Genomic DNA, 27,803 nt, shown 5'->3' on the forward strand with positions numbered 1-27,803 from the left:
GACATCCTCAGGAGGAGGAGCCTACGGGCCAGTGAGAGCAGCTCAGCTCCCAGCTCCACCTGCTGTCCCGGCTCTGACGGCCAGGTGCAAGGGCAGCTGGATGGCAGCTCCCATCAGTCAGGGCTTTTGTTGGCACAGAGGTTATGCCTCTTTTCATCTGTGATCTTACCCTAGGCACCCAAGAAAGGCCAGTAAGACTCAGGGGGCATGCCAAGGGACTGACTATTGAAGGACTCTTAATACCTTCCGCTTCCAGTAGGCAAGCTACCCCTAGGGACCAGCAGGCACCTGTGGCCTGACCACTCCGGAGTATGGAAAACCAGAGAACACACTGTGGGCAAGGTACATGACTAAGCTTAGTTAACAGTACAGGGAGAGGACACTGTCCCCTGCCACTACTTCCTTGTTCTCCATGAGGGCATTCTCTCCTCATCGTCCAACAGACTTCCATCAGTATCAGGCTAGCACCGGGCTTTCGGGAAGGTCGCACCCCATACTCCTGACCCTCAGGGCTGCTGACCTTATCCACTTGTTCCAGGTGGACCCGGAGCTGCTTCTGGAGGGAGTACAGGGTGGAGAGTGAGAGCGCCTCCAGGTCGGGGGCAGCCGGCAGGGCCTGGGCTTCTGGCCCAGTGTGTAGCCGCTCCAGCTCCTCCTGCAGCTTCTTCACCCGCAGCTCCAGTGCATCTCGCTGCTCGCGGGCCAGCTCACACTCTGCTCCGGCTGCACTGGCTCGCTCACCGGCCTCCTCGGCTTCCTTCTTCCAGGCATCACAAGCCTGCGGGCCCAATATGCAGTGTCTCATCACGAGCGCCCCTTGTCCCTGGTCCCCTGCCCTCCCCCTCCCAGAGAGCATCTCCAGGAGCCAGTGTGGGCCACTCTGGCTATGGGGCCTGCTAGGAAGCTGGGCCTGCTGTCTGGGGAGGGGACAGAGAGAAGGTTGCTGCTGCCTGCAGAGAAGAAAGGTTTCAGGACCTCAGCAGACCTTCCCTTTGTATGCAGGGAAGGGGACGGGCTCAGCATGACAGGGACACAAGACAGGGCTCACATCCTAGCCTGCACCCCCACAGGCAGCTGGTAGCAGCTGGACAGATGGCCTAGCTCAGAATCTAGAAGCAGAGACAGGCAGGAGGTCCTGGGGCCACTCTAAAAACAATTCCCATATGGAGTCCCAGGCCTGTGGTGCCAGCCACTGTAACATTCCGACTGGCAAGACCAGTGTGGGGGAGGGCAAACACATTTTTGTTCTGTTCTTTAGGTCCCTGCTTCCCCCACCCGAATGCCTGCTGTGTAGGATGGGTTTGGGCTTGATGCCACCAGGCACTGGGTACTGCAGGTGGGCGTGGGGCCCAGTACCTGCTTGGCCTGCTTCCAGGACTCCTCCCACTGCTTGATGGTGCCGTTAGCTTCATCTAGCTCTTGCCGAAGCCGGGCCAGCTCAGCAGCCCCTGGCCCTGATAGGAAGGCAGGGGAAGTGCCTGGGGAGAAGCTTCCAGAGGCAAAATGCTCCCAGATGCTGCTGTTCATCCCGTTCAGACCTGCCCCAGGGAGGGGAGGAACATCAGCTGTGGAGGGCTTAGGCCCAGGCCCTGGCCAGCCCCTCCTGGGCTGCCAGGGGCTGGCTGAACACCGGGTGAGTATGTAAGAAGAACACGTTGAAGGGATCGCTGGCTAGGTCAGATTTAAACTTTAGTGTTGTCTGTCACTACACGTGAATCTCAGTATTCTCATCTCTACTGTGTGGAGAGCAATCTGTGAAGGTGTCTTAATTGTTGAGCTACTGCACAGCTCCTTTTACCCTCACTGGGAGGTGGAGAAGGGTCCTGACTGACAAGACCAGATAGGCCAAAGCCACCAGCCAGCACCCAATGAGCAGGCTGGAGCAGAAGAGGACAGGGAAGCTTGGGACTTCTTGTTTTGCAGGCAGGACAAAGAATGTGCTAGCAAGAACCACTAAGCAACAGGAGAGCCAGGAGAGCCTGAGCATCTGACTCCAGAAGCCTGCCGTCTATAGGCTGCCTGCCGACACTGTACACTGTTCTGGCTTCTTTCTACCCCTACACACGATTCCAGTGACTTCTATTCTGCTCTCTTTCCCACTAAGTGGATCCAGATTTCAGACATTTCCCCGCTGTGAGCAATACCAGCACATGGGGGAAAGAAAGAAGACATTGGACCAGGTGTGATGGTGCATACTTCATGGCTGATTTCTGAGTTTGAGGCTAGCCAGGGTTATATAATAAGACCTTGTTTTTAAAAGAGAGTGCCAGGCGTTGCTGGCACATGCCTTTAATCCCAGCGCTCGTGAGGCAGAGCAGGTGGATCTCTGAGTTCCAGGACAGCCAGGGCTACACAGAGAAATCCTGTCTCAAAAAGCCAAGAGAAAGAGAAAGAGAGAAAGAGAGAGAGAGAGAGAGAGAGAGAGAGAGAGAGAGAGCGCACCTTGTCCTGTGACAGACTTGCAGTGTGCACTGTCTGAACCTATCCTACCAGGAGAGACAAACTGGTCTGGCACCAGGCTCTGCTCACCTGCACCTCTGCCCTCCCCACGCAGGTGTTATTCATATTCACTCTCTGGTAGCAGAGCTGGTTCTACAGAGAGAGCACCCTGTGCATTAGATCCCCTTGCCACCCTGACTGGGAGTCAGTGTGCTTCTGCTTCCAGCGCTGCTGACAGAGGCTGTTAGGTGGCCCTTGCATCTACGTAGCAGTGCAAGAAGTTCACCCGCAAGGGGACATATAGAACCAGTAGGTAGAGCTCAAGTGAGGTATGGGAGTATGGGAGTCAGGAAAACAACATCAGCATTTAACTGGATACAACCTCAGCACAGAAGCCTCCTCCAAACTGAGAAGGCGAACTAAAATCCTGGCGGAAGGAAGTCCCCCCTCTGACTGGAGGTCCAGCATCCTAGGAGTTCTCTGAATAGCTGGAGAGTGAGGGTGAGGGCCAGGGAGCTGTTAATGAGAGACAAGGGCCTCTGTTGAAAGGTGTGTATGTATCAAATACCTCAGGGACCATTCTCCCACAGCCTCCATTCCAGGAGCCAAGGTGCTTGGGTGTGGTGGCCCAGCCTATAGGTTCTCTACTGCACGTCTCACTACTGAACCTGGAGATCACGCAGATCCCCTCTGTTCTAAGGCTGGGCGGGGCAAAGAGCAGCCTGGGCGAGATATGGGTCCCTGATGCCTCTCCCAGGCAGGAGGGGAATGCTTGAGACTGGGTGGGCCTGTCTAACTGTTCCCTTTGCTCTTTGGTGATCTTTGATGATGTGACCAGCTGCTAGGTCTGGGTGATGGATAAAACGGTTGTGTGTGTGGCCCTGGGGATCAGACCCAGAGTCCAGTAAGTACATGCTAGGCCAGTGCTCACTAAGCCACACTAGTATGACCAGGCAAAACTGCACTGAAGACCAGGCTTTCACCTTGGATGCCCGAGCACATCCCTCCTCTTCACAACCACAACACCCATTCCGCAGCACAGGGAGCTGAGGCAGCAGTGTGGCTTCCAACCACTTGTCCAACCACGTAGGTATCAGAGAATATGTCTAGCTTGAAGCCCTAGCTCTCACCTACAGCTGGGTTGAAGTGTCACAGGCAGAGACAGGAGTAGACAGGAGAATTTGCTACAAGGCACTAGGTTCTTATCCAGTCCCTTTCTTACCTAAAGATCCATGTGATGCTGAGGTCCCCAAAAATGTGTTTTCTGACTGACTCAAGTGGCTCTGGGGTTGTTGCAGGAAATGTGAGGAGAGGCTGACAGGAGGGGACGGAGAAGCAGAGTGGAAGGAGGCTGAGCTGCCTAAGGAGCCGGGGATGTTCACAGGGGCAGAACTCTGCACCAGACTGCCACCTGGAAGAGACCCAGAGGGTGGGCTGCGTGAGGACCAGGCAAGCCATGTGGGTACAGGTGAACCCCCAACCCCCCAGGCCTTCCTGGCCCACCCCGTCCAGTACCGATGGTGATGCTGCTGGGGTGGGGTACTGTGCTGCTATCAAAAGTCTTCTCCAGGGCTGCCACTCCAAACTCGTTTAGGTCCAGGTCATCCAAGGCAGACTCTAGGGATAGAGAACGGAGTGTGGGCTCCCAAGAAACATGCCCTTGGCTCCAGACTTCCTGATCCTGACCACCTCACTTACTGCCTTTGCTGTTTCTCTGCTCAGCAATTCCACCCACACCAAACCTGGTGACACCTGCCAAGTCCAGCCCAAGTGCTGCTTCTTTATGAAGCCTTCTTTGATACTCCAAGAGGAGTTGTGGTGTGCCATGTCAGTAATCCCTGCATTCAGAAAGCTGAGGCAAGAGGACCAAGAGTTCGAGACCAGCCTGGGCTATATATATATAGCAAGATCTCATCTCAAGAAGAAAAGATGATTGACCTGAAGGTTGCAGCTTCAGCTGACCGAGGTGTGTCAGGCCACGTGTTTCACCCTGAGTACTGGGGGCTAGCAGCTCTGGGCTTTGAGGGCAATGTACAGTGGGTACCTGACAAACGCCGGTGCCTCCCTGCTGAACTGGCCTGGTAGGAGGTACCGTTTCTCTCCTAGAAGGCAGGAGCAACACACTACCACCTGATTCCCCAGTGCCTGGCATGGGGCCTGGCACAAAGAGGGCAACATAAGTAATGATGGAAAGGGGCCTGACTTCTTCCTCTTGGTGCTGAGGACCAAACCCAGGACCTTACCAATGCTAAGTACTCATGCTGCTCCTGAGCACACAGCACACAGCACCAGCGTCTAAGGCCAGCACTCTGAGGACAGATGTGCAATACACTTTTCAAGGATGCCTACTGAACCACCTAGGGCTGTGTTGCGTGACTTTCACCAAAGGCTCCATGGCCTAGTCTTGGTCTCCACGTTGAACTCGGAGGACCCAGAGCGTCTACGCTGACTCTCCCTGTGTCTAGTCTGCGGTGCTCATCCAGGCCTCACTTCCGACACCTTGTGTCTCTGACTCCAGATCCAGGCCTAGGCTTGCGAACAAACCCTGCCTAGTTACCTATGACCGACTCTACCGTGTCGCTGGTGGGATAGAAGGGCAGAGCATTTGCATTCATGCCAGGGGCGCTGCTGGTGCCTGCAGGGCTGGGGGGAGTGGCTGCCAAGCTGGAGGTAATACTGGAAGAGATGCTTGAGGTCAGGGGGCTGCCCACAGGGAGGATGCCCAGCACGTCCTGCAACGAGAGTGAGGAGAGGCAATGGGGCACTTGCCTACAGAAGCTGTGGCAGAGCTAGCACAAGGCAGGTGGGCCAGAGCAGCCAGGACCTTACAGGCCTGGCTGTCCCAGGCCCACTTTGCTGAGTGGCGGTAGTGGACAGTAAAACACGGAAGCCATCAGTTACTTACCCTTGCAGGGCTGACACTGAGATGTTCCCTAATCATTCCTGGTGAATGGTAAGTCTAGGAGGAGATGAGCCCAGAGCCTGACCCCCACCCTCTCTGGACTTGGGCCCGCCTGAGTCCTTCCTTAATTTGTGGAGGAATTGGTACCCTACTCGGTGAAACCTGCTGGGGCTCTGGGCCTGTCCTATCCAGTGATATCAGGAGCAGAGATGGGAGCCAGGAGCTCTGTACCTGTTTGGGTTGAAGCAGAGGCTGCTCTTGACTCCTGGGTTCTAGCGAATGGGGTTTTAGTTTAGCCTAAGAGAGAAAAATGAGGGAGCAGGAAGTGATTGTGGTACTGGGCAGATCCAAACTTCGTGTCCACCTGGCCCTGCTAGGTCCACTGAAGCTGCAGATACAGGGGAGGGGCAAGGAGTGACAGCAGCTGTCACCACACACAACCCTCTTCCTCTTCCCAGGTTTCTCTCTCTCCACTTCTATATCCTCTCCCCGTCCCCTCACAGGAGGGCTTCTGTCCTCCAAGGTGACTAAGTCCTGGACAAGCCCAGGTTTGTCTCTTGCTATTAGGGATTCCTCTCTTCTGGTCCCCAGGCCCTGTCATTTCATTAGACATCACAGTTTGGGAAAGAAAGGGGACATCTTTTACCTACTGACTGACTCAGTGGCTGTGGGGAAGCTGTGCAGCCTTTTGCAGAGTGAATACAGGTTTACAAAGGGAACACAAGAAATAGCTCCAGGGTGCGAGGGGTCTGTGCAGCCTCCTCAGCAGTGAAGTGGGGTGATATCACTCTCTGCCTAATCCTGAAGATGCTCAAAATGGACTCGGTTCTAGCTCTTAGTGTCCTTCCCACCGAGCCAGGCCTCACCTCTAAGCTGCTCTGCCAACCTCAGTGTCCTCTGTTGCCCCTGCACCCTTTACCTGGCACTTGAGACTCTTCAGGTACTCTGCTCCCATCTGGTCCTCCCTCTCGAAGCCAGGAGCTTTCTTATAGCTGCCAGGGGCAAGACTGGACTCCCCAGGGAAGACCAGGCCCTCCAGGTTTGAAGCCTTCCTGCTAGGGCCTGGTGGGGAGCTGCAGAGGTGAGATGGGCTGCCCAGGCCACTGTTTCTACAGAGGAGCTGCAGAAGGGGACAGGTGGGCGGTGGGCAATGGGTACAGTGTGGACAGGGGAATGGCCACCCTCCAATCCTGCTTCAAAGGGCTGTGGTCAATGAGCAACAATAAGCACTCAGGGACCCCTAAGCCTCAAAAGGGATTTGACAGCCGTAGTGACAGGTTTATCCCAGCCCTGCCCAGGCTCATCACTACTGGCTCTAAAGATGCATCCCCACCTCCCTGCCCTCAGTCCCAGAACAAATACCAGGGCCTCAAGCTCCTGGGGCAGAAGAGGAGTGGCAGGAGCTTGCTCCTGGGCAGGCAAGGTGCCCACCCACTCCCCAGGACAGGCACGTACGGCGCTGAGGTCAGGGGCATGCGGGCTGGAGGGGCTCACAGGGACCGAGTCTCCGGCAGCAGATGGCATGTACAAAACAGGACCCGGCTGGGTGGGGCTGGATACAGCTGAGGAAGGCTGCATGTCATCATTTAAGGGAGGCGCTGTAAGAAAGGGTAGGGTCAGCAGGTGCAAAGTGAGGTCTGTCTCTGTAAATTAAACCTACATATCTTCTAAAGGAGACCATACATGTCCCTGCCACCATGGGGAATTAAGTTATTGTTTCCACTGGCACTGCACCTTCTACAGTTAACTGAAAGCACAAGTCACATGATAGGCTTCACTACACAGAAAAGGAAACGGAGGTTCAGAAAGGTCAGCCAAATCTCCTAAGATAAGACAGGAGGCAGAAGAGCTCATTCCAACCCCATTTTGTGTAGCCTAAACTATTAATCCTCTCTCTGTGGCAACTGGGTGGTCCCAGTGCCCTCCCAGAGCTCTCTGTTTATTCTCTTGTCTCAGAGACAGAGCTGAGCCTAGAGAGAGTGAGTGGAAGCAGAGCCCTGATCTGCAGTGAGACAGGCAACAACCCAGCACCCACGGGAACAGAGCGTGGAGCTGTTTCACATTGCAGCAACACCTGATGCTATTGAGCACTTAATGAGCTGACTTAACCTGAAATGGATGCAGAGGTTACAATGATTAGGGGTTCTCTAAGACTCGGCACAAAAACAGTAAACAGCTTGATACTTTTTAAGTTAGTTACTTATAAAATATTTTATGTATTTATTTTGACGCAGGGTCTTTGTATATAGCCCTGGAACTCACTATTGTAGACTGTGCTGACCTCAACCTCAGAGATCCACTTGCGTCTGCTCCTGAGGGCTGGTATTAACGGTGTGCACCACCACACCCAGCTATGCTATCATTTTACATTGGACTTAGTAAAAACATTGAAATTAATTTAACCTGTCCATCTCTCTCTCTTTAGCATGTTACCCAAAACTTTAGTGACATATGGAAGCCGCCTTATACTCTTGACAGAGGGCTCTGCTCCAGTGAACCAAGCAGGGCTCAACAGGGAAGAGCTTCATGCTAATGGGTGACACAGGGTGGCTGGCTGGGATCAGTCAAGTTGCTTTTAATGTTTGGTGCCTCAGTGTTGCCTGGGACTCAGTGCCCAGTAGGGCATGGATCTCTGAGTCTATCCCAGGCTCCTGGAGGCTGTATCAGGGCATCAAGGTCAGTTCCAGAGTGGCTAGGTGACTGTAACTTCCAGTGGGGATGCCCCCAGGCCTGAGTCTCAGCAGAGGTTAGGGGAGCAAAGGAAGACAGGGAACTGCCCCAGACCATGTGAACTTTGTACATACGTTCTATGTGGGCAAAGGCGCAGAAAGGTCCTCGGGGACAGCTCCCCGACTGCTGCATATCGTTGCACTTAGTGGATTTGTAGATCTGGAGGGGGCAGGGCAGAAACAGGACAAGTTCAACCACAGTTAGATACTTTCATTGAGGCAGGACTAGCCTGGAATTCCTCCCCACTCTCTCCCTTCCTAGTTCCCTACGTCTCTACCAGTGTCTTTTTCTAGGGACAGGATATTGATAGACAGCCTATGCTTGCCTTTGGCTCCTAACTGTCCTGCCTCACTGTCTCATGTGCTAGGTAGGGTGGTAGGCATGCACCGCCCACCAAGCTTCTCCTGACCAACCTGCTCAACTCTCAGGGCAGCCTACACCATCAATCAACACCCTCCTCCTGGAGTCAAAGGTCCCACCAGCCATCACAAGGGAACCGGGGAACCCATGAACATGCCTTCTCATACTGAGCCAAGATCCCAGGAAGCACAGAGTCACCTTCAAAACGCCCCTCAGGGAACCTGGACTTGTGATCTCTACTGGGTCTAACTGCTGCCTGTGATGTCTATAGTCACATAAGCTGTCTTTACGTCGCTGTGCCCTGGCTTCCACAGACCCCAGAAGAGGCAGTAAACTAACACTGTGGAGGGAGAAGTACACCAGGGAGGCTGCTATCCCTGCCCCTTGGGCTCTGATCTGCCACGCTCCTCGGGGGTGTAAGTACCACAAGTAGTGTAAAGTCCTATCTGTGCCTTCTCGGCTGGGTGGGCTAGGAATCGAACTGGAAGTAGAGGGAGGGCGGGCTCAGAACCAAAGCGGCTACATGCTGAGACACTACCCACAAATCCCTCTCCTGGAATAGCACCAATACCTGCCCCCATTCTCGCCTGTCTCCTAGTGCTCCAAAGTGGAGATGGTAAGTCACTCCTGCCCTCCCCAGGCCTACCTCTGGGTGGAACTGCTGCTCTGTACGGGTGTGGCAATACTGGCAGGCGTCTCCATTCTCACACTTGCCGGGGTCTCCCCACTCGTCCCCGTGTTTGACGTTTGGACATGGAGATGACCTGGTCCAACGAGAAGGGATCAGACAGGGGCAAGAGAGGACGAGACTGGGACCTGCACAATGCCACCTGGGTCCCTGTGCAGAGGCCCTCTCTGGTCTCCCTGTTTCACAAGGTCAGGTACAGAAATGGGGAAGCTCAGCTATAGCGGAAGGGTCTCACTAGGCTCAGGCTGTTCCTCTGGCCCAGCTGGCCACATCACCAAGGAAGATACAATTTTGCACCCTCCAGCCAGGCACTGAACCTGACAGCCGGAAGTCAGGCCACAGCCACACGCATGTCCCACACGGGCACACACCCTAAAGACTCAGAAATGGATGGGTCTCATGCAAGAACTGAACAGGGCTCTCACCACTCTGTCTCCTCCACAGTCCCCCCTTTTCTAACTGAGCCCTGTAGCCCCCGGGGCTTGCCCTCCCATCGCCTGAGAACCATGGGGGCAGCGGTCTCGGTCACAAACCCTTCCTCGCCTCTCCCCCTCCCATGGCAGACTCTTGGGGCCAAAGGACCTGTACTTGTGTTTCCGGGGACTCCGCCGCCGGTCCTTGCTGTTGTGGTAGTAGGGACAGGCATAGCCCTGGCGACACAGTCGTGGAGGCTTCTTGCACGGCTCTGTCTTATAGTTGCCCAGGACGTAAGCAGTCTCTGCAGAGAAGGCCAGAGGGCAGAGGGCAGGGGTCAGAGCTCCCCAACAACAGCAGAGTAGAGTGCAGGGAACAGCTACTGGGAAGATGGGTCCCTGAGCCAGGGCTCTCATGCAAGACATGAACGGGGCCACATCTTTATAGGCCAGATATGCAACAGGAGGGAAAAAGCATGGATGAGGATGTATATGTGAAAGCCCAAGGGAATCTTGGGAATTCTGTCTGCCTGGAAACTATCTTATAAGTGCCTTTTGAATATAAGTTTAACATGGGATGAAGGGGTGAGGTGAGCTAAAGAAATGGCTCAGTGGTTAAGAGCACTTGTTCTTGTAGGACTGGGTTCCATTCACAGTCACAACCATCCATAAAGCATGCACACAGTGCACAGAAATACAGTCAGACAAACACTTATACACATAAGTACTTAAAGTTTCCAGATGGGATGAAAGGGCTAGATTTCTCCTAACAGAAGTGGTGGTTTCAAGCCAAGTCATTGGGTAGCTATGGAGAGGGGAGTGTAATCGCCACCTGAGGCTGCCTATACCTTGCCACCGAGGTTCCTCACTGAGGATTTTTTCTATCATGGCATGACTTGCAGCCCCAGCTGACTGGCCTTCTAAGCTGCCCTCTACTGTAGTCTGGCCATTCTGTAAGGCCTCCATGGCTTGGAGCTCCCTGGGAGAAAAGGAAAGGACGGAGAGGTGGGAAGGGGAAACAGCGTCATCAATCTCTTGTCTCGTTGAAGTCAGCAGCAACAGCGGCTGATCTCCTTGCCTACTCCTCCCCGCAGCCCAGCATCGGCCTACCTGATGTCATAAACAGGGGAGCGGAGGTCATGTGGGCCGTGGGCAAAAGCGCAGTGCAAGCCATTTTTGGTGCAGTTGCCTTTTGAGTCTGTTTCATGGATGCAGATTCCAGTTTTATAGTAACGAAGGTGGTACCTGCGCTCAGTGTCCCCTGTGGTCCTGTGCAGGAATGGGCACCTGGAACACAGCAGGGGAAGTCAGTCAACTCCGCCTCCCGAGGCCACGGCTGAAGGGCTGCCACCACGATCCAGAGGGTGTAGTGGAGGAAGACTGGGGAAGACAATGATGAACTCTGTGGCCAGGATGGCTCTGCGCTCAAATGCTGGGATCTGAAGGGTTTGGTACCCCACACAGCTGCCTACTGCTGCTTCAGGGGACACACTTCTGGATGAACAGATGTTTGGATAATAAATGCTACTCAACTCAGGGGCTTCCATGAATCAACCCCTCGAAACTTGCATACATGCCCTACAAGCTTTAATAGGCTTACGAGGAGATCAGCCAGTCTCGATCTCTGTGAAAAAGGTTGGCCACAGTAGGAAAAGTTCAGAATGCCGTAGTACAGAACCCAGAAGCACTTCCCAGCACTTTTCTGAGGTTAAAACAACAGCAACAAGAACATCACTGGTCCCTCTGAGTAATGTCTCAGGCTTTGCCACCTCACTTGCTATCAGTGCTATACTCAGTTCCTCAACAGACATTTAACGTTAGCAAATAAGCTAGTTGTCACGGCACACGCCTTCAAACCCAGCCCCAAGGAGGCAGAGGCAGTTGGTCTCTGTGAATTTGAGGCCAGCCTGGTCTACAGAGTGAGTTCCAGGCCACCCAGGATTTCATTATGAGACCCTGTCTCAAACAACAACTATCAGCAAACAGGGACACTACAGAGGCTTTTCTAAGCTGCCACGGCAGTGCGGACTGTGCAGGACAGCACAGCAGGTGGGGAAAGACATGGAGGACCAGAAACAAACCCAGGGCATCATCTTGGTTCAAATGTAGTCTTGTGGGATTTAGTGGAAGAAAGGCTAATTTTTTGTGTTCATGTAATAGGCAAAGGAAATGAAAGCCATTCCCATTTATTGTTATCCCTTTAACTCAGGGCAAGGGCGAGTCCAACTTTAATGTATTTTGTAGGCTAGCTGCCTGGCATGTACCAAGCTTATTCCGAGGGCATCTGACCCAGAAGGAAAGCTGGCAGGGCACTCACTCGTCACCCTCTGGGCAGAGGCCTGTGGCCTCGTCGTACTTGGTGCAGTAGACATCTGGACTATAGTTAAAGGTGCCGTCCCGACGGCGGATGGAACGGCGGCGCCGCTGGTTCACGAAGTGCCAGTGGAAGCAGGTGTAGGGCCGGTGCTGTGTGCATTTGTGTTGCACGAAGAGTGGACACTGCTCTGTACGGAACTCCTTCAGGTACCTGCAGAGAGACAGTCTGTGAGGGGTGGGCAGGAGGTCAGTGAAGCCCCTTGCTTTCCAGCAAAAAGCCACCAAGCCCTGAGGGCCCTGTTCTGGAGTGCCAGTCCCACTGGGACAGGAGCGATCCAGGGCTGAGGCTGGACTTTGGCTTTTAGATATGTCCCAACAACTAAAGTCCACACCAGCATGAAAGGCAGCAGCCACAGGCCACATGAACACTGTATGTGGTAGAGGCCAGTTGTAGTGTTCAGCGGCAGCTTGGCTGAGCCATCTGAGGTTTCCCAGGCCAAGCCACTAATCATAGGGAAAAGGGCTATTCACAAGAACATAAGCAGCCTCCCCCAGAGTCTGTGGTTCCCTGCTGCCCACATACACTGACCCACCCCCCAAAGACCTCTCCTATACCATGAACCAAGCTGGCACTGTGGGTTGAGGGAAGAAACATGGAGACACTTAGGATTTGCACCGCATACTGCTTTGGTGCCCATTGGTAAAGTGCCCTCTGGACTAATTCTGATTACTGTCTGTAGCATGAATAATAAAAACCCAGAGACAGATATTGGGTTTTTTTTTCTTTTAATGCTACAAAAGAAGTTAATAGATATTGGGGTTTAAGCTGAAGATTAGAAAAGCAAAACAGCCAAGCCACTAGAGAAGTCTTTCCTCTACCAAGGCTGGGCGACTGCAGACTGAGCCCTGAGCCTGTCTCCTCCCATCTTATAGTCCCCTCTAGTGCTGGGATTAAAAGTATGTGACTCCCTAAAACTGAGATTAAAGGTGAGTCACCACTACCTGGATCTGTTTCTGCATTGATCTTGAGTAGCCCAGGGCGGCTTTGAACTCACAGAGATCCATCTGCCTCTGTCTCCCAAATCCTGGGATTAAAGGTGTGTGACATCACTGCCTGGCCTCTAGTATCTTAGTTTTATCTTTTGATCTTCAGGCAAACTTTATTTACTAAAACATGAATATCACTATAATTGTCCTTGAGATGTCTTTAGTGTTACCTGCAGGAATATTTGGGAAGGTGCTCACACAGGGATTCTAAAGATGCCCTCCCTCTTAGACTGGACTGTGCCCAGTTGTCTCACATAAGACCTGCAACAGCTGGGGCTATTCAAATACTGGTGTCTCTCTCCTCTACCCTCATACAATAGCCAGGACATTAAAAAAATACCCCACCAGGTGGAAGGTTTCAAACCATCTTACCCTGATAGAACATACCCCACCGATTTGTGTTCTTCACTACCTTAATCCAGCCTAAGGCTCTCCTAAGCTGGGGTGGAGACTGGTGAATGGGCAATCAGTGCAGTTTTCTTTTTTATTTCTTTTAAAGATTTATTTATTTATTATGTATACAACATTCCTTCCATGTGTGCTTGCATGCCAGAAGAGGGCACCAGATCTTTTTATAGATGGCTGTGAGCCACTATGTGGTTGCTAGGAATTGAACTCAGGACCTCTGGAAGAGCAGTCAGTGATCTTAACCTCTGAGCCATCTCTCCAGCCCCTGTAGTTTTCTTTAAAAATTTTTTAAAGTATGAGTGCTCTCTCTGCATGTAACCCTGCCAGGACAGAAGAGGGCATTAGATCCTATTACAGATGGTTATGAGCCACTGTGTGGTTGCTGGGAATTGAACTCAGGAAGAGCAGTCAGTGCTCTTAACCAATGAGTCACCTCGCCAGCCCTTCCTTAAATATTTCATTGTGTATATATGTATGTGTGGGTGGTGGGAAAGGGTGCATATGCCATGGCACACATGTGGAGGTCAGAGGACAGCTTTGTGGAGCTGGTTTTCTCCTTCCACCTCTACATGGGTTCCAGGAATCAAACAGATCAGCAAGTCCTGCTATCTTCGAGACCACTGGGCAGGCAAATTTCTCCAGATATTTTCTCAAGTCAACAATACAAGCAACCAATGGGCTGAGAGGTAAGGAGATGCCGAGGGCATCATGTGCAATGTTGTATACCTAAGCAAGTGAGGCAGAAGCAGCAGATTTGAACCAGCTGCTGCCTGGGCTCGGGCAGAGCTTATATCTGGAGTACATAGTCATAGGACTTCTGCCCAGATTCCTGCGGCCTAAGTGGTCCAATAAAGAGCAGGCTGGGTGGGCAGGACCGGGGACGGGATCAAACAGAAGTGTCTGGAGTCAGGCAGCACCTGTTAAACCCAGCACATCTGGGTACAGACGCAGGGCCAAGCAATGAGGACACTGTTTGTCCTGCTCATGTTTTCATGGGAGATACACAAGAATAGATGGGACTGCTGGATGGCGGTGACGCACGCCAGAGGCAAGCAGATCTCTCTGAGTTTGAGGCCAGCCTGGTCTACAGAGTGAGTTCCAGGACGGTTAAACAGAGAAACTCTTTCACAAAACAAAAGATTAGGAGAGACTGATGGAAAGAAATGTAAGGGGCTCTGCTCCGGGTATCTTAGGTACCAAAAAGGACCCTGACCCAGACTGGGATGGAAGAAGGCTTAAAGGAAGAAGGTGCTAGCAGATTAAATGCTCTGGAGAAAATTAACAGTAGGATATAACAATGTATCTGGTTCCATGAGTGCCAACTGCCTCTATAGGAGCAACCGAGAGCCTGGAGAAGGGAGTGCAGCAGGCAAACCCACAGGTATCAACTCTGGGTCCCAAGTACATCTAAGATACCGAAGAGAAAACTGAAAGGCCCCTACGATCTACACTCTCTTGGCTCCTCTGGCATTTAAACAGAAGCTTTGTTTTTTTTTCCCATTTGTCTGTCTGGCTAGACAAACAACTGTGCCTTCTTGGCTATATTCAGGTATCAAGCCCTGGCACTAAGCTGGGGCACCCATGCTCTAAGCTACTAGGCTAATCCTTTGAGAAAAAGACATTCTTTCTATATGCTGGTCCACTAGGAGAGTAACTCAGGTAGAAAATGAGGTGAGGAGGAAAGAGGAAGTGCGAAGGCCCGGCAGAGTAAACCCGAACACCTAATTAGGCTGGAGCTCCAGATAAACAATGAGTACTTGCCTAGCATAAACAAGTATGGCTGCACACAGCATGAGGCACACTGATTCTGTAGAATTACACACTGTGTATCTGTGATTCTATCTAGCTGGTGTCCTGTACTTCAATGTTCTCTTCAGACAAGGTCTCGTTGTATATGTCCAGGCTGGCCTCAAAGTGCTGGGCTTAGGCAATTATTCTGTCTTGTCTAAGTAGCTAGGATAATGGGTACAAGCTATGTTACCACTAGATAATATCCTGTGTTTTTATTTGCAAAATAAATATCGGTGCTCCTGAAAGTCTGACAGGGTATGGTGGTATAGCCTTTAACCCCACCACTGGGCGCAGGCAGAGAAGGGCAGATCTCTTGAGTCCGAGGTCAACTTGTTCTACACAGTAAGACCCTGTCTCAAAAACAAACAACAAAAACCTTTTTTCTTTTGTTTGTTTTTTTGAGATAGGGTTTCTCTGTGTAGCTCTGGCTGTCCTGAAATGAACTACGTAGACCAGGCTGACCTTAAACTCACCTGCCTCTGCCTCTTGAGTTCTGGGATTAAAGGCACGTGATATCATCTACTTAAAACATTTGAGGCCAGGCTTGACTGCCCACGCCCTTAATCCCAGCACTCAGTAGGCAGAGGCAGGTAGCTCTCTCTGAGTTGGAAGCCAGCCTTTACAACATAAAAGATTCCAGGATAGCCAGGACAACTCAGTGAGACTCTGTCTCAATAACAAAAATAAAACAAAAAGTTTGGTATCAGCATCTTGGCAGGCACACAGGAGACAGGAAGAAGGCTAATACGTGGTCCCTAGCTTTGGACACAGTGGCTCTCACGAAAAGAAGCCTGCGTGACTGAGGCAGAAATGCCTACAGTGTCACACGCAGATGGCTCACATGCCGGACAGGGATTCCTCAGGTAAGGACAGAGGCAATAGGTCATTACAGCCACACTTCCATTTCTACTGCCCCATGTCAGATACACAGGACTTTTTAAAAGAACTTGTTGGTCTTCCTGAAACCCGAATAAGCGGCCACCACTGCTCGGCCTGGCATTCCTAGCCCCGTCCACCCATCCCAGTGTGGGTTTTCAACTCGGCCTCCTCACCACTCTGGATACAGCTGCAGTGCTAGCGGCAGGAAAACTTCCTGTCTTTGCTCAAGTCTCACTCCTTACCTGAGGAAACCAACGAAGGTGGACTAAATGGAAATCAATCTTCTGAATGCCACTTCTGTGAAGTCTTTCTTGTTTTCCACCTAACTATCTGTTAGCTCCCCTGCACTGGAAATGCTGGAGATGGAACCCACAGCCTTGCACATGGTACTCTACCGCTAAGCCACACCCAGAGCCACCTTAGGCATTTCTTACAGTTCTTATTCTGTTTTGCATATTAATCATGCATGCATTTCCCTTTACAGGCTGAGTATTATACCGTATCTGGAATGCTTGAGATGAAAGTCACTTTTAATCTTTTTAAATTTGGGAAACTACACACTAAGCTATCATGGGGATGGAACAAGGTTCATTTGTGTGTCACATACACTTTATAAATACCAGTGCTCGAGTAATCACAATTATAGAAATATACCATGTCATCCATACCTGTGACCCATTACATAGAATGAGGAGAAAAACTTCCCACTTGGTTTTAATTTTCCTTTATTTTTGTAGTTACACGTGTATGTGTGCATGGGTAGAGGTACACGTGTGTGGAGGCCAGAGGCTGACGCTGGGGTCTTCCTCTATTGCACTCCACCTATTTGTTAAGACAGAGGCTCTCACTGAACCGGAGTGCAACAATTTGGCCAGATCTTCCTGTCTCCACAAGTGCTGGGCTTGCAGGCATGTGCTGCCATGCCTAGCTTTTTAATCTGGATGCCGGGGATTCAAGCCCAGGTCCTCATGCTTAGAAGAGATAAGCACTTTACTGAACGGGACATCTCGTTCAACCCTCTACTTAGGACATGATGAAACTGCCAGTGGCCTCAGTATCTTCTTTATCTCCTAAATAAACCGAGCCACCAACAGGAAAAGTCACCACACAGAACGCTACGACATTTTTACTTGCTAGACTCCTTTCCATCTTCTCTTTCTCCTCAGTCTCGGCACTGTTGTCAAACTCTACACACTGGCAAAGAAAAAAGGGGCGAGAATTGAGGTGTTTTACAGAGCTGACAAAGTTTGCTGTGGTTACTACAATGAATGCAGATACAGCCAATAGAACAACCTAAATGCCTGAACACACGGGCTGCCCTGAGATGCCGGTGCAAACCTTACCAGGCACCTCGATACTGAAGAATGAGCTCTTACCCTTCAGCAGACACTCTCTCCATCTCTTTCCCACCCTCGGAAGGAAAAGCCACTGGGGAAAATAGGCTTCTTCCCTTTACTTTACAGGCAACATATCTGTGAGAACCTACTTAGCCCAGTTGCTCTCCAGCCTTCCCAGATGTGGGCATTCACCTGATGTACACTAAGAATGCAGACACTGCAAGGCTGGGAGGAAAAGCTTTCGGCAAATCCTAAGTTTTCCCATGTTGAACCGAAGGCTGCTGAACCTCAGCAACAAGTCATATGCTCAAAAGATGATCTCTGGTAGCAATTTTTATTAAAACTATAAAGTTTGGGGCTGCAGACATGGCTGAGAGGTTAAAGAGCACTGGCTGCTCTCCCAGAGGTCCTGAGTTCAGTTCCCAGCAACCACGGTAGCTCACGACCATCTGTAATGAGATCTGATGCCCTCTTCTGTCATGTAGGCACACACGTGAGCACTGTATACATAATAAATAAATAAATCTTAAAAAAAAAAAAGCCAGGTTGTGGAGGTGCATGTCTTTAATCCCAGTGCTTGGGAGGCAGAGGCAGGTGGATCTCTGTGAGTTCAAGGACAGTCTGGTTTACAAAGTCAGTTCTAGGATAAGTTCCAAAACTACACAAAAAAACCCTCCCTCAAAAAATAAATAAATAAACAAAACTGTTAAGTTCATAATTTAAACACATTAAAGTTTCCAATCGGTAGTTCTTAGTATATTAAATCACATGCAATCACTGGGCTAGAAATACCTCAGTGGTCACATGCTTGTGTAGTATGAGTGAAGGCCTAGATGCCCAGGATCACACTGTAGTACACACCTACAATCTCAGCACTCGGGGGAGGCACAGCAAGCGTGAGGCCAGTCTAAGCTGGCTGAGACAATGCCTACGAAGGAGGGAGGGTGTGTATAACAGGGCAGTGTGGCAGTGGGGAGATGGGAGGGAAGGAAAACCACAAAACACACTTTGTTGAAAATGTTATAACGAACAGGGCGGTGGTGGCTCATGCCTTTAAACCCAGCACTCGGGAGGTAGAGGCAGGGGATCTCTGAGTTTAAGGTTAGTTTGGTCTACAGAGCAAGTTCCAGGATAGCCAGGGCTACATAGTGAAACCCTGTCTCGAAAATCCAAAAACAAAACAACAGCAAAAGCAAAAAAAGTTATATGATACCTTACACATTATGTGATGATTTTAAAAAATAAAAGTAATTTTTCAAAGCAGAAAAAAGTATTGCCAGGCATATAATCCCAGCACATGGGGGCAGAGGCAGGCAGATTTCTGTGAGTTCCAGGACTGTCTGATGAAAGAATACAGTGAGATCTAGGACAGTCAGGACTAAGTAGAGAGACTCTGTCTCAAAAAAAAAAAAGTATCATCACAGCTGTGTAATTTCTGAATATTCCCATTGAACAAAAATAAATTCCATGCACTGTTTCTTCTGGTGTCTCTGCTGCCAGGTATTTTAAGAAGCACAAAGGGTGAATCTATAGACTATATGCTATGGTATGGAATGCTGGATGTCTAGAAGATACCAAACCAAAATTTTTAGCATTTTTTAATAATTAAGCTAATATAACTTTATATATTAGCTAAGAACGGCAGAAAAGCTTGCATTCAGCATCTTCCTTCACATAGCACAGTAGTGTGTCCCAAATTCATCCATGTTTAAATGGAAGACAGAGGCCAGTAGTGGTGACGCACACCTTAAATCCCAGCACTGGAAAGGTAGAGGCAGGGGGATTTCTCTGAGTTCCAACCCAGCTGTCTACATAGTGAGTTCCAGGATAGCCAGGGTTACTTGCAAAGAGAATCTGTCTCGGGGCTGGAGAGATGGCTCAGTGGTTAAGAGCACTGACTGCTCTTCCAGAGGACCCAGGTTCAATTCCCAGCACCCACATGGCAGCTCACAATTGTCTGAAGATCCAGTTACAGGGGATCTGACACCTTCACACCAATGCATATAAAATAAAGTTAAATAAATCATAAAATATTTTCAAAAAAGAGAGAGAAAAATCTGTCTCAAAAATAAAAAGATGAGGGACAATATACTTGGATTAGCCATAATTGTCCATAGTTGCAACCTGAAAATGTCGAAGGTGTACTTGGCTAGTAGGGAAGCCTTCTTCAGGCTCAAACACAGATGGATTAAAGAACAACAAAAGCAAAACTTTAATTAATAAAATAATTCTGTCCAGTTTAGAAACACAACTAGAAGCCTTTTGCTCCCACCTCCTTCCACAAGTGGAGCTGATGACAGAATCTGCTTTCCCAGCTTCTGATCTAGGGACTCCTAAGAAAAATACCAGGCAGGCAGAGGTCTAGCAAAAAAGCCTGCGTGTTGCTCAGGCTGCAGGGCTCTAGTGACCTACGTGTGCACAGGGCACGTGTGCACAGGGCTTCTAAGACACATGAGAAGGAGACCTCACCTTCAGGCATCAGGGTGTTGGAAGCGGGAAGTGTAGGTCCACGAGGGTGTCTTGTTTTTTGCACTTACATGGGGTGCTATCTCCAGAGCACAGTATGCCCAAGATGCATTGCTCTAAGTTGCTGCTCTCAGAGTTGTCCAGCTGCCCTCACCAATAAGTCAGTCTTTGTAGGATGACAGAAATCACCAGTCAGAGCAGAAGCATATGGACTGAGGGGAAGCCTTCTTTAGTGTCTAACATAGCTGGATTAAAACAAAAAAACTTAACCATTAAGCAGATCTGAACTTTAATCATTACTTTAGATATAGCAAACAACCAAGTAGGTGTGAAGCTTAAGAGTCTGGCCTCAGTGTGGGCCTTAGGTTAGTATTCAGGCATCTGTACTGGCCTGCCCTTGGGGTCCTGACAGGATACGTCCTCAGCAGCAGCCACTAAGAGCACTCTGTGTACACTCTCTTTGTTCCCTTTTAAAAGGTGGGCCTTGTCCATCTCCCATCTCTTTTTCTGTCTCTCTCTCTCTCTCTCTTCACTCTTGTCCCCAGGGACCAGTCTCTGCCCCTCTTTCTCCTCTTTCAATACACGATGTTTCTCCTTCCCGCGATTTTTTAAATAAATTGTAACACCATGAACACTTATTAATGGGGTCTGGTGAAACCTTTTGTTCTGCAGGAAGTTAATTTGATTTGATTAACATGTAAATGAGATCAAAAAAGGATTACTGGCAATTTAGCTCATCGCCTCTGACGTTCTGTAACTTGCACTCCAGTAATGCATGTCTGGCTCTACTGCACTCTGCAATAATGACCTAAATACATGTTCACCATTGGAGGAAAACCAGTAAAATTCCTAACAGTAATGTACCAACTAACAAAACTGTCTCAAAACAGCTGATGGAACTCCATTCTCTCACACACATTCTTCTCTATCAAAAGAGCTGCTAATGGGGCTCCACTCTCTCTCAATTCCTTTCTCTCTCCAGTTTCCCCGTAACCCAGACTGACCTTGTACTGACAGGACAACCTTGAACTTCTGATCCACCTGCCTACCTTCTGGGTACTAGGACTACAAATTTGCTGCCTCCCTTTCTATGCATGCTAGACACTCATTCTACCAACTAAGCTACACCCTCGGCCATCTCCTGAATAAAGCTGAAGAAAGCATCCCAGGTAGAGGTGGTGGCTCAGAATTGGCACCCACGGCCAACCCTAACAACCTAAATTCAGTCTCTAAAACCCACATGGCAGAAGGAGAAAACTCTTACAAACTGTCCCTGAAACAAGTTCAGTTGGCGGCGGTGATGAATGACTTTAAACCCAGCACTCAGGAGGCAGAGGCAGACAGAGCTCTGTGAGTTTGAGGCCAGCCTGTTCTACAGAGTGAGTTAAAGATCAGCCAAGGCTACAAAGACAAATGCTGTTTTAAAGAGAAAAAAAAAAAAGAAACAAGTTTTAAATTCACGTGATGCCTGTATATACAGGATTATATTATAGAGCATTTCTCGTCTAAAAAAACACCTACAGGGCAGACGTAGTAGTGCATGCCTTTAATCCCAGCACTGGCAAGGAGATTTAAATTCAAGGCCAGGCTGGTCTATATAGCAAATTCCAGGCAAACCAGGGCTACACAGTGAGACCCTGTTTCAAAAATGATGGAAGGATAGAAGGATGGATGGATAGATGGATGGATGGATGGAAGACTACATGGACAGACAGACAGACAGAATCACCCCACAACCTTTACAATAACTAGAGCTTCATTTTCTTGTATCAAGAGAATTAACAAGGGCTGGAGAGATGGCTGGGGATTAAGAGCACTGGCTGCTCTCCCAGAGATTCTGAGTTCGAGTCCCAGCAACCACATGGTGGTTCACAACTACCTAGAATGAGATTGGGTGCCCTCTTCTGGTGTACAGGCATACATGCAGGCAGAACACTATACATAATAAATTAAAAAAAAAAAAAAAGAAAAGAAAAGCATTAACAAGTTTGAGAATCGAGCAAAGTTGAAGGACTCCAAAAAAGATATACTTTGAAGCATAATTCCTCTTACAGGGGCAAAAATAACAAAAGAAACCAATATTTTAAACTTTAACCTCATAGTGGCACACACCTAATCCTAGCACTTGGGAGGCAGAGATAGGCAGATTTCTTCAAGTTTGAGGCCAGTCTGGTCTACATAGTTCCAGAACAGCCAGAGATACATAGTAAGACCCCTGTCTCAAAAACAAAACAAAACAAACAAAAAGATACCTTCCTATTGTCCTTTCAAGCAAACTGCTTAAATTTATTATCTCTCTCTGTGTGTGTGAGCACATGCATGTGTTGGAGATCAGAGAATAACCTGGCAGAATTGATTTTTCTCCTCCCACCTTCATTCGGGTTTCTGAGTTATGAGGATTAACTCAGGTTGTCAGGCTCAGATGTACCCACTGAGCCATCTCACCGGCCCCTCAACTAACTGCCTTTTGTTTCTGTTTTTTTCTTTTATTTTTGAGAGAGGGTCTCCCATGTAGTACTGCCTGTCCTGGAACTCAGGAGATGTGTGTGCCTGAGTGCTGGGATCAAAGGCAAACACCACCACTATACCTACCCTAGCTGCCTATCTCTCTCGCTCTCTTTTTCTTTCTTTCTCTTTTCCTTTTTTCTTTCTTTCTTTCTTTCTTTTTTTGTTTTGTTTTTTGAGATAGGGTTTCTCTGTGTAGCTCTGGCTGTCCCGAACTCACTCTGTAGACCAGGCTGGCCTCACAGAGACCTGCCTCCTGAGTACCAGAATTAAAAGGTGTGCACCACCAGCCCAGCATCAGCTAATTTTTCTTTTTTCTTTCTTTCTTTTAAAGGTTTTTCAAGACAGGGTTTCTCTGTAGTTTCGGAGCCTGTCCTAGAACTAGGTCTTGTAGACCAGGCTTACCTCGAACTCACAGAGATCCGCCTGCCTTTGCCTCCCAAGTGCTGGAATTAAAGGCATGCACCACCACCACCTCACTCATCAGCTAATTTTTAATATACTTGCTATATAAATCTCTAAATCTATACTTCTGGACACAGTGTGGGATGTAACTAACATAACACTCCCTATTCTTTTAATTTTATTTATTTATGTATTTTTTTTTTTAGTATGAGTGTTGTCTGCATGTATGCCTGAGGCTAGAAGGCATCAAATCCCATTCATCATACATGACTGTGAGCCACCATGTGGGTGCTGGGAATTGAACTCAGGATCTTTGGAAGAGCAGCCTGTGCTCTTAATCACTGAGCTATTTCTCTAGCCCAAAACTTCCTATTCTTAAATCTGTTTTTTTTTTTAACTCTTCTAAAAATGTATAAAGTAGACTTATTACAAACAAAACTGCCTTAAACTTAGCCCTTGGCAGTGGATCTCTGTGATCCAGCCTGGTTTACAGAGGGAAGTCCAGGACAGCCAGGGCTGTTACACAGAGAAACTCTGTCTCAAAAAACCAAAACAAGGGGGCTGGAGAGATGGCTCAGAGGTTAAGAGCATTGCCTGCTCTTCCAAAGGTCCTGAGTTCAATCCCAGCAACCACATGGTGGCTCACAACCATCTGTAATGAGGTCTGGTGCCCTCTTCTGGCCTGCAGGCATACACACAGACAAAATATTGTATACATAATAAATAAATAAATAATTTAAAAAAAAAAAAACCAAAACAAAAGATTAGCGGAAATATGAAAATAACTATCCTTCAAACTACTGTTTATATAAACCTTTCGGCTTCAGGAGTGTTCAAGCCTTCCTGGTTACAAGTCTGTAATCCCAGCACCTGGGAGGTGGAGGCAAGCGGATCAGTAGTTTAGGGTTCTCATCTACATAAAACCCAAGTGGGTTAGTAGTTTAGGGTTCTCGTCCACATAAAACCCTGCCTCAAACAAAACAAAATGACAACAACAGCAAAAACAAACAAACAAACCAAAAAAACCCAAAAAACGAGTAACGGCAGCAGGCACCTGAAAGGGAGACAGACAGGGAGGAAGATGCTGAGTTTGAGGCAGGCTGTGCTTCATTGAGAGAACTGTCCCAAAAGAGTATGTCACACAATTTTAAAAGACAAAACATTTTGGGGCCGGAGAGATGGTTCAACAGTTAAGAGCACTGGCTGCTCTTCCAAAGGACTGAGGTTCAGTTCCCAGAGCCCACTGTCTGTAACTCCAGCTCCAGGACTTCTGACACGTTCACACAGATCTACGTGCAGACAAAAACACCAATGCACATAAACTAAACATAAGTACATTGACAAACAAACAGCTGGACAGTGGTGCACGCGCCTTTAAACCCAGCACACAGAGGCAGCTGGATCTCTGTGAGTTCAAGGCCAGCCTTGTCTACAGAGCTAGTGTCAGGACAGGCTCCAAAGCTACACAGAGAAATACTGTATTGAAAAACTAAAACAAAAACAAAAAAACCCCAAAAAACCAAAAGCCAAAAAACACAAAACCTGACAAACACCAGCTGGCCATGGCGGCACATGCCTGCAGTGCCACACTTGGAGGGGGGTGGAGGCAAGGACAGTTCCGAGAGAGAGTGCCAGGTCTGGCTGTGCTGTGCTTGAAAACTCATTTTGCTGGGATTAAAGATGTGTGCCTCCGAGGCCCAGCTGAAACTCTTAAAACTCCCAGGTCAAAAAAACAAAAAAAACCTCCCAGTTCCCCTAATCCCCAAGGACAGGGACACCAAGTATACTTGTACCACCTGTGTCCTCATGTTCACCAAACGCAGATCTGGATGATCAAGTTTTCCAAGTCACTGTTTCTGAATGCCAGAATCTACCTCAACATTCAGCTGATTTCTCTGGTTGCCTTTGTTTTTAGTTTTTGGGGTTTTTTTTTTTTTTTTTGGTAGATAAAAAGATATCTACACAAAGACAGGAACACCAGTAACCTCCATCTCTCAGTTAAGCTTGGGTACGTCATTAATTCCTGTGGATTTAAAAGCTGTCTCAAGCTGGTGAGATGGTTCAGAGGTAAAGGCACTTGCCACCAAATCTGATTCCTGGGACTCATCTAGAGAAAAGAAAGGCTAATTCCCACACATCGTCCTCATAACACACACACACACAGTAAGTAAATGTTCTAATAAATAAAGATGACTTAGGAGCCAAGTTCCAAGACTACACATCAAGCTTCAAAGAATAGAAAAACAAATGTCAAACAAGAATCAAAGGGGACAAAAATTCAGATATTAGGACTGGAGAGATGGCTTAGCAGCTAAATGCACTGCTGTTCTTGCAGAGAACTCTGGTTTAATTCCCAGCACCCACATGGCAGCTCACAATCATTTGTAATTCCAGTTCCAGGGGACCTGATGCACCTTCTGGACTTCAAGGGCACCAGATATGCCCCTGCTGCACAGACACACAGGTGGACAAAATTAGACACATAAAAACAATTGCTTAAAAACTCAAGATATGCCGGGAAGTAGTGATGCATCCCTTTAATCCCCATACTCAGGAGGCAGAAGCAGGTGGATCTTTGTGAGTTCAAGGCCACCCTAGACTACAGAGGGAATTCCAGGACCATCAGGGCTACACAGAGAAACCCTGTCTCAAAAAACAAACAAACAAACAAACAAAAAACCACCTCAGATGCTAAATGGGGCATTAACAGCACACAACTTTAATTCAGCACTCAGGAGGCAGAGGCAGGCAGATGTCTGTGAATTCAAAGCCAACCTGGTCTACAGAGTGAGTTCCAGGACAGCCAAGGGCTACACAGAGAAAGCAAACAAGTAATTCAGACACTGACAATTACACTGTGTCCGCTCCTTTCATCTGTCAGAACCCATTCTAATGTAACTTCACAGTATCTCAATGACAACACAACACAGTAGAACAGACTGCAGCTATTTGTGGTAGCCAAGTCGTGTAAACCCAGAATGCTGGAGAATGAGGTAGAGAAAAAGATCCATAATGGGGGAGGGTGTGTCAATGTAAGCAGCACAATGAGTTCCAGGCTTGCCAAAGCTACACAGCAAGACCTTATCTTTAAATAAAATATAAATAATATGGCCTTGAAGATGGCTCTGTGGGTTGAGTGTCTGCTGCACAAGAATGAGGACCTGAGTTCGAATCTTCATCACCATGTAAAAAGCCAGGCATGGGCCATACATCACACATGCTCATAACCCCAGTATTGGGAGATCGGAGGAAGTGGGCCCCCAAGAGCTCACTGGGCAGCCAACCTGGCCAAACTTCAGGTTCAGTAAAATAATCTTTTCTTTTTCAAGATTTATTTTATGCACACAGGTGTCTTGTCTATGTGTATGTCTGCACACCAGAAGACGGCATGGGATCCCCATGAGATTATAGTTACAGACAGCTATGAGTCACCATGCGGGTGTTAGGAATTGAACCCAGGACGCAAGAAGAGCAGCCAGTGCTCTCTTAATGACGGAGCCATTTCTCCTGCCCATAAAGAACCTATCTTACAGGACACCTAACCTGATCTCCAAGTGCACAATGCATCACACACACACACACACACACACACACAAAAAGAAACTAAGGTTCTTTAATGAGGCCCTGTGGTGGCTTGTGGTGGCCTGTGGTGGCAGATTTGTAATCCTGGTTAACTCAGGAGTCTAAGGCAGGAGGATGCAGAGTTAAGAGCCTGTCTAGGTTATAGAAGTTCAAGGCCAATCCAACCAACTCAGTGAGAACCTAGCTTGGAAAGTAATAACTAAAGAAATAATAAGTGTGTGTTTGAAGCTACAGCTCAGTGGTAGAGCTCCCCCCTCCTTCAGTTTCGAACACTCTCACGTGTGGGATGGTGCAGAGTTGGGAAGGCACTTGCTGCCAAGCTTGGCCATCGGAGTTGGACCCCCATAACCATACGGTGAAAGGAGAGAACCAATGCCCTCGGACTGTTGACTTCCACACCTGCGCATGCATGCGTGTTCCCACACACATTTACATATAAATAAATAAATGTAATACAAAATAAGTCCCAATTAAGTTTACAGATTTGCAAATCGAGACCACACTCCTGTGTGGCCAGGTAAGTCAGTGACTTCTTAACCAAAAGCGACAGCAAGGTTGCAGAGAACTCCAGTAAGAAAGGACCAACTGAGTCACAGTGCAGTCAGTCAAGCTTAGCCGTCAGCCAGTATCACAGAGTCCCTAGAAAACATTTCCTAGGTCCATCTCCCAAAAGGCCTTCTGCCAAGCTCCTCCTGCCTGCCTTTAGTTCTCTGTATCCCAACAGTTGCTTCCTGGCTTACTCAACTTGAGTGCTGCTCAACCTCTCAGATTCTGAACTCTCCGTGGGTTGGGATCCTATAAACACCGCCCAGGCACCTGAAGGGGATGAGAGGCACTCCTGAACCAGCTGGGAACGGAAACCAACGCTTTACAAGGGGAAGCCCACCACTGGCCTTTGTCCCACAGCACCTAGGCCTAAAATGCAGCTTGGCAGGGCTTTTCTGAGGCTCCCTCTCCTGCCAGATTCTGAAGGGGCCTGCAATCACACAGTACCCTGGGGTTGGCTCCCTCACAGGCCGGCCAGTATCGCCTGCGAAGAGTGATTCCGTGTCTACACGTCTGACTGCTTAAGGGAACTCAAGCGTGGGTGATTCTCGTGGACAACCTAACAGGCCTCTGAGCTACAAAGGAGCTCCTCGGGCGCACAGACGACTGCAAGCGAGTCGTCGTTTCTAGACAGGTCTAGGGCCGGCTGCTACAGAACTCAACTTGTCATGTAGTGGACTTCTCGCTCCCCAAGAGCCTGGTCCTGTGGTTTTACGGTCTGAGGAACGCTCGGGCCTCCAAGGCCTACCCTGAGAAGTGTGTACTCGAGACCGAGCTCCTGCCATCCCAACTCGGAGGCCGGGACCGAGTTTCCCGCCCCACGGCCCGACCAGAGGTTGGTGACAGTTGAGGAAGCTGGGACCGGTCCTAGCAGGTTGGAACCGGTCTGGGCCAAGCTGGAGAAGGAAGGGGGGGTGAGAGACAGCCTCGCGCTCTCCCTGCGCGCGTGACTCACGCTGGCCGCTGACGTCAGGCGTGCGCGCGCGGCG

At 49.1% G+C, this 27,803-nt stretch overlaps 1 protein-coding gene and 1 long non-coding RNA gene across 6 annotated transcripts in view; both read right to left on the reverse strand.

Moving 5' to 3' along the window:
- Unk (unk zinc finger) overlaps positions 1 to 27,803 on the reverse strand; it is a 29,521-nt gene that overhangs the window by 1,450 nt on the left and 268 nt on the right. The window contains exons 2-15 of one of the 5 annotated variants that reach the window (XM_048451975.3): positions 11,850 to 12,059; positions 10,643 to 10,819; positions 10,381 to 10,511; positions 9,702 to 9,837; positions 9,078 to 9,195; positions 8,146 to 8,230; positions 6,704 to 6,939; positions 6,261 to 6,461; positions 5,573 to 5,638; positions 4,997 to 5,171; positions 3,955 to 4,056; positions 3,662 to 3,850; positions 1,357 to 1,538; positions 521 to 778 (exon numbers count right to left, since the gene is read on the reverse strand). In XM_048451975.3, the coding sequence (XP_048307932.1) occupies positions 521 to 778; positions 1,357 to 1,538; positions 3,662 to 3,850; positions 3,955 to 4,056; positions 4,997 to 5,171; positions 5,573 to 5,638; positions 6,261 to 6,461; positions 6,704 to 6,939; positions 8,146 to 8,230; positions 9,078 to 9,195; positions 9,702 to 9,837; positions 10,381 to 10,511; positions 10,643 to 10,819; positions 11,850 to 12,059 (2,266 nt within the window). The remainder of the gene's footprint in view (positions 1 to 520; positions 779 to 1,356; positions 1,539 to 3,661; positions 3,851 to 3,954; positions 4,057 to 4,996; positions 5,172 to 5,572; positions 5,639 to 6,260; positions 6,462 to 6,703; positions 6,940 to 8,145; positions 8,231 to 9,077; positions 9,196 to 9,701; positions 9,838 to 10,380; positions 10,512 to 10,642; positions 10,820 to 11,849; positions 12,060 to 27,803) is intronic. The other 4 variants (XM_048451976.3, XM_087909766.1, XM_048451973.3 and 1 more) reach the window with 4 other exon arrangements.
- LOC125411700 (uncharacterized) lies at positions 16,682 to 27,802 on the reverse strand. Its single transcript, XR_007235385.3, has 3 exons — positions 27,478 to 27,802; positions 19,780 to 20,021; positions 16,682 to 17,167 (listed from the first exon to the last, which is right to left on the reverse strand). It is a non-coding gene; the product is annotated as an uncharacterized LOC125411700 (long non-coding RNA).

This window comes from Myodes glareolus, chromosome 9 (assembly GCF_982192425.1).
Source record: "Myodes glareolus chromosome 9, mMyoGla1.1, whole genome shotgun sequence".
Lineage (NCBI taxonomy): Eukaryota > Metazoa > Chordata > Mammalia > Rodentia > Cricetidae > Myodes > Myodes glareolus.